Source organism: Spermophilus citellus (genome assembly GCF_964194105.1).
Source record: "Spermophilus citellus genome assembly, chromosome: 6".
NCBI classification, from domain to species: domain Eukaryota; kingdom Metazoa; phylum Chordata; class Mammalia; order Rodentia; family Sciuridae; genus Spermophilus; species Spermophilus citellus.
In genome coordinates this window covers 66092737-66108596 of record NC_138187.1, presented here as the reverse complement: position 1 = coordinate 66108596, position 15860 = coordinate 66092737, and the positions used below count along the sequence as shown (strand labels likewise).

The 15860-nt window shown below is 39.0% G+C and overlaps 1 protein-coding gene across 13 annotated transcripts in view; it reads right to left on the bottom strand.

Annotated features, from left to right (window-relative positions):
* The window catches only part of SVIL (supervillin), a 199145-nt gene that overhangs the window by 67579 nt on the left and 115706 nt on the right, over positions 1-15860 (bottom strand). For 5 of the 13 annotated variants that reach the window (XM_081300115.1, XM_081300114.1, XM_081300109.1 and 2 more), the window contains 10 exons: positions 14087-14167; positions 10949-11827; positions 10417-10587; positions 9688-9722; positions 9061-9122; positions 8221-8360; positions 6535-6630; positions 4565-4808; positions 3561-4134; positions 2518-2743 (listed from right to left, as the gene is read on the bottom strand). In XM_081300115.1, the coding sequence (XP_081156241.1) occupies positions 2518-2743; positions 3561-4134; positions 4565-4808; positions 6535-6630; positions 8221-8360; positions 9061-9122; positions 9688-9722; positions 10417-10587; positions 10949-11827; positions 14087-14167 (2508 nt within the window). The remainder of the gene's footprint in view (positions 1-2517; positions 2744-3560; positions 4135-4564; positions 4809-6534; positions 6631-8220; positions 8361-9060; positions 9123-9687; positions 9723-10416; positions 10588-10948; positions 11828-14086; positions 14168-15860) is intronic. The other 8 variants (XM_081300119.1, XM_081300120.1, XM_081300110.1 and 5 more) reach the window with 5 other exon arrangements.

Genomic DNA, 15860 nt, shown 5'->3' with positions numbered 1-15860 from the left:
CAATATATTTTGCTTTAGCAAAATCCACTATAAGCATAGCTGCTGAATAAGGTGGTCCTCGTTTTTTTTTTTTTTTTTTTTAAACGAGGTCTTGAGTATTGAATTTAGGCCTCACACAAGAAAAGTGCTCTACCACTGAGCTATATCCCCAGTCTTCCTTATCCTTTAAAAAAAATATACCTTTTTAACCATTCAACTGAATAGCTAAATATTTTTTTTTAATTTTGTTTTTTTTTAGATGGACACAGTATCTTTTATTTTACATTTATGTTTGCTGAGGATCACACCCAGTGCCTCGTGCAGGCTAGGCAAGCGCTCTACCACTGGGCCACAACCCCAGCCCAACTGAATATTTTTAAAGCATTCCTAACTATCAGTATTCTGAACTGACTGGGGTCAGGAACCTCTTCAGGACTGTGGTAAATCAGGGCTCCTAGTAGTTGACAGGTACATAGCACATACATTCACAGAAATCTTATAGTTACCCTTGAACTTCTCAGATGTCCACAAAGCCAGGGGTCAGAAGCTATACCTTTGCAGTACTTCACAGTTTTAAAAATGAGAATTTTACCTTAGGATTAAAACTGCATTTAGAAAAATACAGATCAACTCAAATTTGCTTAAAAAAAAAGAAAGGCAAGTAAATCAAGAAATATTATTGCATAGTGGATAGACACAAATTTCTTCATCAAAAGTCCTACATCCCAACAGAGAGAAGATACTTGCAGAAGAGGAATCCTCCTTTAGAAGCCTTTGAAAGATGATGGCATGGTATTAGCATTTGCTACTGGAATTTTACCCAACAAATATTTTCTGATCTAGAAAACATCAGAATATGATATTTATCACTATTTCCCTTAAATTATATCTCTTCCTCTTCACCTGACTAGTCCTTAATACTTAAATCTCTGGGATAAAATGTGTGGCTTGTTTTTTTGGAAGAGGAATTGAACCTTGGGACTCTTAAACACTAAGACACATCCCCAGACCTTTTAAAATATTTTATCTAGAGACAAAGTCTTGCTAAGTTGCTTAGGGCCTTGTTAGGTTGCTGAGGCTGGCTATGAAATTGCAATCCTCCTGCCTCAGCCTCCTGACTCACTGGGATTACAGGCATCTGCTATTGTGCCCAGCAAGCCTGGTTTTTATAAAGATGCCAAGATGAGCCAAACTGTGTCCCTCATTCAAGACATCACTCTTCCTATTAACTAACCCCATCAGTGCCTTCCCCTGTTCCCCTTCAGCCTACCAGGGCTTGTTTATTGTGGATTTTAAATAAGTAAGGGTGAAAACCAAGAAGATTTAAAATCTTATTAATTTGACAATTGAAAAAGACTCCATCCATTTAAACTTTGATGAATAATGTTCGAAAAGCTTATCTTGAAAAATAGAATTTTCATTGTGGTTAGACATATAATCCTAGGCATCATGAGAGACATCTAGAAAAATAAGAGTGATCCGTGCCTGACAAAGCCAGAGAACTTCTGTTTGGTTGGGGGTGCCAAGGAAGGGTCCAGGTGGACAGAATCCTAGGAACAGACAGTGAAAACAGCTTTGCTAGTTATACAAGGAAGCTGATGTAGCTTTTCCTAATCCAGTTTTCCTAACACTATTGCATTTTTTTTATTTTCTTAATACCTTAACTCAACTGTGACTAGATATAAGAAAAATACATCCTAAAATGATTTAGTTTCTACTCTTTGTATATGTCCTATTTAAATATATTCTCCCAAACACATCAGTCTTTTGAATGAAATGAGGCTACAGTGTTATCTGATCTTTAAATGTAATCTGTTCAGAGCTATTACCTGACACAAAATTTCTAGGGCTGGGGGTGTAGCTCACTGGTAGAACATTTGCAGAGCTTTCATAAGACTCTTGATTTGCTCCTGAGCTTGTGAGTTGTTGGGAGATATGGATTCTAAATAAATGCTGTTAAGAAAAGTCATTCATCTTACTTTCTATAAATAAAAGAATTAGAGATTCTAATTCCAAAGCTGCAGATTGTATGTACTAATTTATCTTCATTCCCTCTGTAATTATTTTACAATCAGAAGTGGTTTGGGCATTTGGTTCAAACCATGTGTCTCTGAAACAGAAAGAGCCAAGAACTCAACTTCCATCCTTAGATAATCCAAGAATTTAACATAATAAAAGAAATGGGTACTGCAAATAAATAAAGCAATGAAAAATCTTTTCTGTTTGTTTTCCCAAGAATTTAACATAATAAAAGAAATGGGTACTGCAAATAAATAAAGCAATGAAAAATCTTTTCTGTTTGTTTTTTCATTGGAGTCTGGAACTGGGAGCCTATCAGCATTGCTAAACCAGGCGCTTGGGGCAAAGGCAATTCACTCTCAAACATCTTCATTTTCCAGAATTATCCTAATGTCACAGCACATTCTCATATGTAATTGAATTCTTGACTTCATCTTGGTCCATTACCCAGATCTTTTTCTACAACCAGTTGTCAGCTCCTTCCCCATAGAATCACTTCCAATCATTAACTCTTATTACCTTTCTTTAATTGACATGGTTTTGCTAGGCGAATCAAGGATGCCTTCCTCCACTGGCGCTTTGCTCTCTCCCACAGCAAACATGCTACACGGATTCTTATAGTACTTCTCCTGTACTTGTTCTGAAGAATCTTCTTGCTTCCAGGACCCTGGGGTTGCTATTTGAGCAATAGTTTTCCCAGCAGCTATCCCTGTCTGCTCAGAAGCAGGCTCCCCGAACTCTGAGGCTGGGAGAAAAGGAGCGACATCAGCATTACTCCTCCAGCTAACATTCCTCCAGCTATTCACCTCCCAACAGTACAGCCCTGGAGTTAATCCGTGGGCACATGGCACGTCACCCAGTGCACTTGGATTTATGCAAATCTGCAGCTATACTCTGTGAGAAAATTAAACTTCCTGGTGGATTGCTCCACACAGCAGATCCATCTGTCTCCTAGGCACAAGACCCAGGATGTTAGTTTCCATTACACACCATGGGATGTTTCTACTTCTCCCAAACAATACTTTGATATTTTAAGTGTGTTGCACTCAAATGCCCAAACCTTTAATTTACACAGTATCATTGTATGCAAACATAGAAAGAGAATTCAAGTCCCATGCAGTAGAGTTTATTAGCCTTCCAAACAGGAGTGTAGAAAGAAAGAGCCTAGAAATGAGAGACTAGTTCAAAGTCCCGTTCCCTATGCTTATCCAGCCCTGGACCTTTTGGACCTTCAACTTATAACAGGGGTCAAGAGAGCTAAGTACCCCAGAAGACTGTTGTATAAGTCAATGACACCAGTTACCAGGTAAACCAGGGTGTGTGAAAGGGTTTTAGTCATTTTTATTGATGAAAAAAAGTTGATCACTCCACTGACCATGCTGGACTCAAGGGGAAGAGAGGTCTGAGGAGAGAAGAGGATTCACACTGCACTTTTGAGCCATACTAGTTACGAACTGTGTTTATAATTTAGTTAAAAGGAATCACAAATATACATGCAACAAATCAAGCAGAAATTTAAAATTTTGTTGTCATAGAAAACTGGAGGAACAGTAGTAATTTACCTCTGAGTGAAAACTTCCTTTTTGTGACATTCTCCATGTCCACCTTTTCCTCAAAGGGCTGCCTGTCTTTCAAGTCCAGGTTTCTTTGTGCACTGCTTTTAGCAGTGGAAAATTCCTTTGGTTCTTCATCAAGATGAGTGATGTGGGGGTTAGCTAGTTCCAGGCTTCCTTTCCTTGGAACAGGGTATCTAGAGTCCTTATGGCCATCCCCTTCCCTGACTCTGCCAACGACAGGGTAGGATAGTTCTGTTTCCTCATAGGACCCGTACTTCTTCATACCACTGTCTCCAGCCAAAGCTCTCTTGCTTTCTGTCTCTCCAAATTCCCTCATCACTCCTTTGCTCCCACTACCCTCTGCCAAAGGCTGCCAGGCTTGCGATTTCAGAATGCCTTTTATTGGAGAGTCTGCATTTTCTATCGGAGAAGGAAACTTATAGTCAGTGGTATCTGTACTGTCATCAACAGGTGGCTTTGTCCGAAGATCCCCTGCATACATGGGGGTGGCAGTAGAGGCCATGGTGGACACAGATGTGTTCACAGTAGGTGAGAAGGGAATGAGTTTCCCATTTTGAACCTGGGAGGACACAGTTTAAAAAGTAAAAAACCGGTGGAAAAGCAATATTTACATAAACTTTGGTTTTTGGATTGACACAAACTGAAATACGACATTTGGTACATTTCACTGCTTATCTCAGTGATAAACCATAATACATCTCAAACAAAACCTTTGGGGTGGGGGAGGGGAAGAAGGTTGGCATATATATATATATATATATATATATATATATATATATATATTTGTCTCCAAAAATGGACTCAGAACTCACATGCAAATTACAAAAACAAGAGAAATGTAATTCTTAGGGATGAAATTATTATCAAATTACCTGTCCATACCACAGTTTGCTGGCAGACTGCCTTAATTATATCAGCAACCTAAGAGTATATTGTGCTATGTTTTAAGAACATATGCACACACCAGAACGAAATAACAGTGTACTCACCTGTTCCACCTCTTCAAGTGTGACGGGCTGGGTTTGATAGCGGGCATTCATTCTCCTCTGTCTCATGTCTATTCTGTTTTGAGTAGAAATAGTTCTTGAGACCGGCTGGGATAATTTGTTAAACAAGGCCAACTTCTCTGCTAAGCTCAGAGTGGAGGAATCAGGTTCTCCTGGTTCAGCAGAATCTTTGCCCTCATTTGCCTCGTCCCTGGTTAAAGCCTTTTGGTGAACAGATGCCTGTAATCTGAAAGGGAAGGAGTAAAAGTCAGGGATGTAGGTGAAAAGGAACAAAAGCCCACTGCTAATTTTATATGTTAACTTTCTTCAAAGTGTCACTTAATTTTGCAAAGGGCTTATTTTCCTCTACACAAACTTAGGACGAGGGTAAGCAATTGCTTAGGTATTAAACAAGAAGTGAGTAGCACAGTAGGCTTGGGACACTAGCATTAATTAGCATTTCTACAACAAGCAGATTTTTAGTTCTGAATTATTTCTAAACAGTAAATTTCCTATTTAAGGAACTGAAATTGGGTAGGACATACTCTGAGACAGATGCATTAGTGTCATAAGAAGTAAGGCTAACGGAGTCAGAAGGCATTACCTACGGCATGGACAGATATTCTTCAAAGATGTCCAGGAGATAACCATTTCATCATTTCATTTCCAGTTATTTATTTTAAATAACTGGAAATATGGTTATCTGTCAACAACAGAATCTGCAACACAGATTTTTAATTTGCCTTTGTGTAGCATTTTCTCTTATAGCTTTCTCTACCAGTTCTTTTTGAAAGGTTCTAAAGTCTCATTCTCAATAACTTTAAAAGTGAATAAAATTTCAGGTGATTATTAATCCTTCCAACAAAGGCTGGGGATGGAACTTGGTGTTAAAACAATTAATTGCCTAGCAGGTGCAAGGTCCTGGGTTCAATCCCTAGCATCCCCACCCAAATATAATAATAATAATAATAATAATAATAATAATAATAATAATAATAATAAATCCCTCCACCTTCCAGTTAGGAAAAGTAAGGCTTTGACTTCCAAGGTCACTGTGACTCTCCAATGGTTTCTAAGACAATATCCCTTTTGCCACCAGCAAATCCAATTCTCAGATCTAGTAAGAAGCATATTCTGTCTTCATTGCAGTTGATCACTGACTCACAGGCTGTCCCAGACCAAAGAGCAGTCTCTGTGTCCAGGTACAATGAGGTGGTGAGAAAGGCCACTTGAACCTTCGAGGCTTTCCTGAGCCCAGTGCCACAAGCTGGGAGGACAAGAGCCTGCTTCCCTGAGAGCCTTGCTCCTGGGTACTGCCAGTTCATTCCTACACTGTCATTTCACTTCTTTTATTCTTATTTTTAGCCTTTATGTTCTGGCCCATGGGAGCAAAACAAAGGGGATATTTACATGGCTTAAGGGCATAATTTTAAAACGCTACAATTTGAAATGTAACAGTAAAATATCTATGATCAGACACTATAAATTATTATCTCAATCCTAAAACATAAGGGCATTGTCTCTCTATAAATTAAAAACAGGGAGGATTGTTTTTAATGTGTATTTGTGTCCATGCTTAAAAGAACTGGGTCTTATCAAAATATCCACTTTCATGCTGATGCCCATTTCTCGATTCATCTTTAAGGGCTAGTATTTTAGTTGATGAAAAATGAAAATTTTTAGGACTGACCATTCTTATAAAAAACAGAAGCAAAACAAATGGATAAGTGAGTTAGTGCGATTCTAATGCCAACACAGGACGTACACAGATGGGCTACGTGTTGTCTCATGCAGAGCCTAAATGACATTATCAGTAGCTTGCAGGATGACAAAACAAAATGCCACACATTCCGGGAAAACTCACTGCCCCAACTTGTTTGTCAAACAAATGAAAGGCATTCGAGGCTTTCAAATGCCTCTGCTGCCCAGCACCTTTGCACCCGGTGCCACACGCAGCTATTTCTATCCGGTACCTGGTGGGCTGCACAGAGCTCCTAGCTACAGTAGGACTAGGAAGTCTCGTCATAACAGGTTGGGTGACCCCAGAACACGAAGCAGCGATAGATTCACTTTACAAGCAATTGCCAAAGAAGGAACATTCATAAGGAGAGAGAAGAAAAGAAGCATTAAAGAAAGCATGGTTTCAAATTCAGAAATGTTAAATATTTTACCAAATTATTTGCTAATTACTTTAGAGAAAAAAAAAATAAATGAACTCAAAAAGCAATTATAAACTTAGAAAATAAGAGGCTGCCCAAAGTAAATTCACTAAGCATAGCTACAGGGCTTGTAGATTTACTTTCATCTTTAGCATAAACCTCCTTGTTGAAAAAAGCAATTAAAAAAAAAAACGAACAACAACCAGCTATCAGCAAATCAATAGATTATGCCCACATTTTAGAATGGTGTTCTCAATCTCTCTCTTTTTTATAAGAATTTGTATCCTCATATGCTGATCCATAATGGAGATGGTGGGGGGAGCATGGGAGGAATAGAGGCACTTTAGATAGGGCAAATGGTAGGGAAGGGAAATGAGGGGGCAGTGGAGTAGGAATGAGATGGTCATCATTACCCCAAGTACACGTATGAAGACACAAATGGTGTGACTCTACTTTGTGTACAACCAGAGACATGAAAAATTGTGCCCTCTATGTGTATTATGAATTGAAATGCATCCTGCTGTCATCTATAACAAATTTGAATAAATAAATAAATTTAAAAGATCCCCCCAAAAGAATTAGTATCCTCATGTAAGCTACAGATATATCAAAGGAGTTTCACTGAGCCTTATAAGGTGCTGATTCTTCCTCTATTTACTGTCTTGCTTCCAAGGGTATCTGTTTCTTATTTTATACCAACAACTCTATAATTTATTTTAACAAACTGATGAGGCCTTTTGGGATGTCAATTGCCCACAAAAACAATTTTTAAAAAATTAATAAAAATTTTCATTTGATTGAAGCCATTATCTTTGAATGAATTACTTTGGGAAATTAATTCTGCATATACTGGAACATATTGCTCAAAAGAGACATCCTGTGATTTGGAAAGTCATCAAACTTCCAAGTAATTAAAAAACATATTTGTTGGCTATTCAAAAACAAAATGAATCTTTATCTTTTAGAGATGAATAGTGAAATATTCATGGATGAAGTGATGTCTGGGATTTGCTTGAAAATAATGCAGGAGGAAAGGGGAGGGGATGGGGCTACAGGAGTTGACAATGATTCACTGAAGTTGGGGGTTCGTTATTTTTATCTACTTTCATGTTTTACATTTTAAATAAAAAAATGGAGACAAAACTCCAAATTGCATGGATAAAATTCCTCGATATTTTTCAAGGAGCTACAATAAGTGGTGCATCTCATTACAAAGCTTAGAGAGATGGTAGTAGTAAAGCAAATCTTGAAAAACCAACTTCTCTGTGACTTCTGGCCAACCTATCTCCCAACTGTCTCCTTTTTTAAAAAATAAAAGTCTTAATTGATGCCTTATAATTATAAGTAATAGTGGGTACATGCAACATATTCACATATGCCCTTATTATAATTTGGTTATATTGCCTCATATTTATCTAAAATTCTTCAAATATTCCCCCTCTCACCCCCACCAAGAGGAGACTTTACAGCTGAGGCCAAGCAATCCCACAGGAGACTCACGTGGTGGCAATGACGACTTCCTCAGTGGTTATGGGCTGGGTGTGAGACCTGTCCTGCAGGCGGCGCAGCCTTTGCTCCACAGCTGGGTTTCTCGAGCATCTCTTTGGGACATTTTGTTCCTCAAATGATTTCTCCATTTCCTAAGATTAGAAACACTGAGGAATCTTCTAAATCCAAGGAAAGGAAATCAGGCTAGTGAAATGTCTCTACTTTGTCCTCCTCTAAGATCCATAGGAGGGGCGAGCAATGAGAACCATGCATCCTCATCAGGAGTGAATGGGTCAGGCTGGGAGAGCTGGGACAAAATCTGTCAAAGCATATGCTATAGTTTGGATCTGAAATGTTCCACAATGGCCTATGTGTTAAAGGCTTGGTCCCTCCAGCTTGGCACTATCGGGAGGTGGTAGGATCTTCAAGAGGTAGGTCCTGGTGGGAAGTTTTAGGTTATTGGAGGGAATGCCCTAAAAAAGGGATTGCGGGGCTCATTCTCTTCCTCTCTGTCTTTCATCTCTGCTGCCATGAGGTAAGCAGTTTCCTCCACCACATGCTACCCACCATGATGTGTTGCTTCTTCACAGGTCCAAAGCAATAGGACAATTGATAACAGACTGGAACTTCTGAAATTATGAGTCAAAACACACTTTTTTCTTTTTAAGTTCATTGTCTCAGGCAGTTAGTTGCAGCAATGAAAAGTTGACTAACACAGCATAGGAAGAGAACAACAGGTGGGCCAAATGAGGAGAACTTTCGGGCTCTCAGAGTGTGCGAAGTAGCCAGAGCCTTGGGAGTCTCCCTCTATAGGGGTTATGATTTCTAAACAAGTTTTTCTGCACATCTTACCCTGAAAAGCAGCCTCTTGGCAGCAACACTCAGTTTGGCTCGTTCATCTACCTTTTCTTCATCTGTAAAAAGCCGTGAAAGAAAAATTGAACATCGTTTCAAAATGTAAATGTCTCCAGACTGTTTTCCAAGATTGACCTGGAAATCCCTTAAAAACAAGCATAAGTGAACCAAAATAACTGGTAATATTTTCCTCTTGGGACTAGCCCATTCTTTCTGTTCAGTAAAAAGAAACTAATTCCCAGTGTCATTCAAACCAAACCAAACCAAACTGTGTTCAGATGATATTTAACCAATGGAGATTCAAGCATAGATTTTATGAAAGGGATTTCTCTTATTGTTGTACAGGAGCAAGTAACAAGAAAAACCTGCTTCTTGGGTTCAATTAGTTGTTTCTATATTGTTCACTTTGTAATTTTTCTTAACTCATCAAAAATAAGGAAACTCATTAAAAATTTTCTCCTAGATTTTATTATATTCACAGCACATTTGCTGGAAAGTAAGAAATAAACAATTTCCATAGTCTTATTCTCCCCCACAAAAAAGTAAAAAAAAAAAAAATCTTGTTTTTTAAATCTAATTTGGATAGATCAGAAAGAAGGAAGAAAAAGGAAAATGGATACTTGCCTTCAACAGTTGGCATTTCTGAACTTGAAGTATACCTAGAAGAGATATTAGCAAATAATAACAGTGAATTAGTGGTGGGATTGGAAGATCCAAATAAGACATCACATTAAAGTTAAAATACAGATGCAATTGACCTCTCTTAAAGAATATCATCCTAGCTGTGAATGCACACACATATAGTTGTTAACTGACACTGTGGAAAGCGTGTACACAAAATCCCAGCCAAGTGAACACTTCGTGGAGAAAACCCAGGATCACAAACAAGTTATTAAACAGGACTCATGATAAATTTTTTTGACAAACTATCATTTCTATGAAAGAACATATGATAACGTAGAAAATTAAATATATCTTACCCTGAAAATGAGTATAATATAATGAATATAAAATTCCTTTCTTATTTTCACTGAAAACTTGGCCAATACTTAATTCAGATTCTACTTGAACAAGAGTGGAAAGAAGTTAAAAACCTCAAATGAAGAAAAATAATGTTTATTCTTACCATCTGAACGTAATTTAAAACCATATGGTGATACTGTTGAGAAGGTCAATATTTCTTTGAAAATATATTTAAGTAAGACAAATAAACATCCCTAATAGATTAGCTAGAAGAGTAATGGAATCACCAACATCCTTTGTCAATAGCATCAGGACCATCAGTTTTGGTAAAAATCCTGCATTCTTTATTTTACATTCCTATACGATGGAACTACACAGAGGCATGCCTACCTATCCGATTCCTTTCGTTCTGCTGAGGTTATAGGTTGAGTTCTAAATCGCTCAGAAGTTTTTCTACTTTCACCAGGAGAAAAATAGCGTCTTGGTTTCCGGGACCCTCTCTCCCGTTCCATACGGGTAGGCAAGCCAAGTCCTTCAGATGACTTCTCAACCCGTGATTGGCTTTTAGAATCACAGGGCAGAGATTACACAGCAGGGGAATGGGAAGACAGAAAGAGAATAAAGCAAACAAAGGTTTAGGCATCTCAGCGAGTCAAGGCACAGATTGCTAGACCCCTCTACATGCCTCTACCATGCACGGATGGAGGTGGAGCACTCCCGAGACCCACTCCTCCAACTCCCCATTAGTAGGCAGAAGCAGAATGGTAGTTTGTGAGCCATTTCCTGTACAGTCTGCCCTGCACACACTTGTGAGCTAAGCTAACACGATTCAACGCAGTACACAACACAAGTTGAGAAGTGAGTCATTCTGCCAATGGACGTGCAAGTGACACATCAGGAGGACGTTTGCAACATCACCTACAGTTCAGGTTTCTTGTTGGCTCTGGCAGACTCCAGAAACATATTTCGGAGCTGGGCCACGGAGACCTTGGTGTCTAGGATGCTGGCTTCTGCACTGGGCCCTTCGGTCTTAGAACTCTGTGGCTCCAGCTCTCGCTTTGGAGCTGGGTCCTTACACCTCAAGGCCTGGAGCTGAGGGGGACCCGTGTAATCGGACAGCGAGCGGGTACGGACCTTGTGCTTCTTCGGAGGTGCTCCCTTTTGGTGACTGATTAGTGTGGCCTCCTGGGACACAGGCTCACTCTGAACATACAAAACCATTTCACTTCGGCCCATTCTCTCAGCAGGCTGGAGCTGAACTTGAGGTTCCTTCTGAGGTTCTAAGGAGACTGTGCTAACAGCAGGCTGCTGCCCCAAGTCTTCGTTCCCAGAGGAGGCTTTGTGACTGCTTGCAAGCCCATCCTCCTCCAAGGTCAAGAGTGTTTTCTGGTTTTTCTCCAGAGATTCAGTGAAGAGCACATCATCTTCTTCTTTAGATTCAGAAATATGAAGGACGGGGGCATCTCGTTTCTCATCTTCTAGAACCTTCGAGGTGGAAGGCTTGATGACATTTGGGGTGGCTGATCCTGCCCCGCTGCACTCAGATGCACTTTCTGGGGTCTCTGCGGTCACCAGCTTGACAGTGTGCACGGGGTCCACTGGCTGGACGTAGCCACGGCTCGGCTGTCTCACAGAGCTCACTGCTTTGCTCGAGACCCTATCGAAGGCTGAGTTTTCTGACTGAAAGGATAGGTAATGGACTGACAGCGGCTGATGTCTCCTCTGAGCTAAGGACTCTGAGGCAAGCTCAGGGCTGCTGCGAGCACTCTCCTCTTTCACCAACTTTTCTCTAACTTTAACTCTTTAAGAAAGAAAAGGGATTTAAGTTGCAACGTGCAGTAACTGCAAAGGGGAAGAGAGCATGCGTGGATCACAGATTACCAGTGAATGGAAATCAACTCAGGAAAAAAAAAAAAGGCATGTGGCCTAAGGCAGAAATCCAGTAAGTGCCACGTAAATGGTTTTGAGTTAAGTTTACAAATCTGCATACTTATGCCAGTGTGGTGCGAAACTAATTCTACCCCCTGTAAAGCTGAGAGGGGTCAGACGCTGTCCTGGAGGAGATTGGGTTCCTTCTGACTAAATAAATACCTAGAAGCCACAGAAAAATCCATTAATGTACACCACTGGTATGCAGTTGGGAACTCTGAGGAAGATGCCTTGAGTCAGTGAGCTTTCTGCAGGTTCACCCAGGAAATGGACAGTGGGTGGGAATGGTGGGAGTGTTTCCAGATAACCACTGGCCATTGCAATTTCATTATCTCCTGGAAATGTGAGGGCACTTGTGATTATTTACTTTTTATGGAGCTCAAGATAGGATAATCACTTCTCTTTTGAAGCACTCAGGGAAGCTTTTTCATGCAAACTATATTCATATATCATGCAGACAACAGTCATTCATTCATAAGACATCCTTACTAACACTGCAGCGCCATGAGTGTTAGATAAAAGGCATATGTTGAGAGAATTAATGAAGCAACCATTTCCCCTCTGCAATTGCTGTTATGCCCTCACTTTCAGGCTAATCTAAAAAAAAAAAAAAAAAAGAAGGCTCTTTCTGTTTCTAGAGTTATTTACAAATCTGAGAGCAAAAACTGAAATCCAATTTAAAAGCCACAGACCTTTTTTTCCATTACTGCAGAAACAAACTAGCCAAGAGTTCTGGCTGTGGGGTCCTAAGAGTCTTGGGCAACTTGCTTGCCCTTCTCAAATGTCACTTGCTTTATCTTTTAAATGGGAATAATAGTGGAATGGGGATATAGCTCATTGGCAGAGTGCTTGCTGAGCGTGTGCTGGGTTCATTCCCTAGCACCATAAAAGAAAAGAAAAAGAAAATAATAGTGATGTAATGTACACAGTATGTTATTTGCAAAACACATGGCTTAGTGTTCAGCAAAGAGTAAACATTTGGAAGTATGATCTAGTTCTTAATTTTACTTTCTGAAATACCATGTAGTGAGAAAGGGAAAACCATTCAAACTGAGAATGGATTACTGATTGGCTCTGACGTTTAAAAAAAAAAAGTAAAGAAGACATTTGGAGTGGGAGAAGTGATTTCTTGGGAAAATGTATAACTTTGATTTATTTAAAATGAGTCAGCAAAAGTAATTATGATTCACACTTTACAGAAAAGAATGGTCCATTTAAGGACAAGTGTACCCTGATAAATATATCAGATAAACACCTCTGTGGTTTTTAAGCAGGATATTGGTACAAATTCTTTAAAAAAAAAAGATACACATAAAAGGCAGTTATTATGAACAATTCGTGGGAAACAAACATTCTGAGTTATTATTTTTCTCAGAGACTAGCCAGTGTTGGAGGTTTTCATATTTATAACCTTTGTTAATCTTTTAAAAGGAGACTGAAATGTGGTCAAGTTCTCCTTTGGAATGTGTGCTTCTAATCAGAGACAATCTGAATGTTGTCCTCAGCTGAGAACAAAGTCACTGTTAGAAACTCAGTACATGGGTGCTTTGTCCCTCCAATGACTTACTCATTCTTACTTCTTTTGCCTCTCCCTGCCCCCAATCTTAAAAAATGAAATGATAGGGGTTTTTGTCTGCTTTTAAAACCACATGCCCTAAATTTACTGTTGAAAATTAACTACAAATGCCAGAGTTTAGAGACCAGGAGACATAAAACAAGGAGCCAGAGTCTGCTGGACAGAGAGGGCTCTGGCAAGAGGAAACACTGGCTGGCTGTTCAGTGAGATTCCAAGGACCAACGTCTGCTTATGCACTCACTACTTCCCCCAACTGGCCAGTTCTATGTGAGTTGGTGAGAAAGGGGAAAAGCAAAAGGTATAGAAAAGATCCTCAGAGAGAGGGAAAGGAGGAAGAGAAATGCTATCAGCATGGATTAGGGTGATGCGAGGAGAAAACAATGATTTGAAAGTAAGTTCTTTTTGAACACATGGTTTTCAAATGCATTGCCACTAACAAGAGGGCAAGAGGAGAGTCAGCATCAGCTAAAGTGTGGAATAGCAAAGCCAAGTCCAAGGGAGAACAGAAAAGCATCCATTAAACATGAGCCACAAGTTTTACAATGTGAGATGTACCTGGAAGGCCAGTTGATAAGAGAAGGTGTGTCCCCTTCAGAATCTTTCTGGAGAAACCACTCATGTTTGAGCTTCCCTGTGCTACCATGTACAAAAAAACAAGACTTCAGATAATTTCTATTAAAATGTTAATAAATACATAGAACTTTATTATCATAGAACACTTAAAGGCACTTTTATTAGGTAAATAATAATCTTGGCTTTTGAAAATATGCAAGTACATTTTGGCATAGGGATTATATTGGCTTTACAGAATTGCCAGGACATTTGTCTCTCTTCAAAGACCAAGTGATAGAAACAAATATATCTAAAGTCACCAGAGAAAGTGTATTTCAAGTAATTTTAAATTATTAGGAGAGAGTCTGTTAAAGTCACACTCTGCTAACAAATGCCAGGTAATTATCCACAAGAGGTTGAAATAAAATATATAAGGCAACTTAACTTCCATAAATGTTGAGACACATTGGTAAATAGACAAATATAAAAAGAGTGTCCATGCAAAAAAAATGCATGCCAAATAAAGAAAATGAATAACATAATTAAAAACAAATTCAATGAGATCATATCTTTAGTTGTTATTACACATTTTCAATTCACTACTGGATAAAGCAATCAATACCACAGTTACAAGTGCTTATTCAGGTCCATTAGACAAATGTTCATTGAACTCCCATCCTGTACAAAATACTGAATTATTTAAATAAGCTCTGAGAGGTAACAAACGTAAAAAAGGCATCATCCTGGCCACTGAAATCCTTGCATTCTGTTAATATAACATGATGTACAAATTCATTCCTTAAGCCTCAACCAAATACAATGCAAGGTACAAAGTTATGAAATAATTGTGAGAGGATGAAAATATTTTAGAGAACTCTTAGGCAAGGATATCCTTGTGTTAACAATGTGAAATAAGTCACAGGAGGAACACTCCCTTAAGATGCAGAAAGAAAAAATGGCAATTCTGCATGCTGTTTTAAATTTTACTGGCCCAAACCTTATTTTCAAGAGTGTTTAAATAGTAGGCTGGAAACATTGCAGTTCCCAGCAATTTCCAAAAGAGTAGAATAAGAATTATAATTAACTCAATTTTCTAAAATCATTTTAGTTTTGGTTCAAGCTGCCAGGCAAGAGCCCATCACTGGAGTTATATAGCTTGCTGTGACCACTGAACTCTGTAATATTCTACACTTGGACTTAGCTGCTTCTCAGTAACATCCTTCAGTCTCTCTCCACCCAAACCTGTCAATCTACCTCCTGATTCCCAACATTACAACAGTCTTATGCAAAGCAAACAAAAATTAAGATGTATGTACATTTTCTTTTCCAACTGAACTCTCAGCATTCGTTGGAACCCAGGAATAGTTCAACCTATCATCTGCAGCTAAGAAAGGAGACAATGCAACGTAGGACAGAATGCAGAGTAAAAAGGGAACAACACACCAATGCTTTTGAAAACAAGCAAGTTAATATAACTAGTCTGCCTATCTCATACTGATTGCAAGGCTCAAATACATTTTTGTATAAAGGAATTCTTTGCAAACTGTGAACTGCTATCCAATTTTTTTTTGAGAGAGAGAGAGAGAGAGAGAGAGAGAGAGAGAGAGAGAATTTTTAATATTTATTATTTAGTTTTTGGCAGACACAACATCTTTGTTTGTATGTGGTGCTGAGGATCGAACCCGGGCCGCATGAATGCGAGGTGAGCGCGCTACCGCTTGAGCCACATCCCCAGCCCAACTATCCAATTTTTTGAACACAACTTTCAGGGACAAGA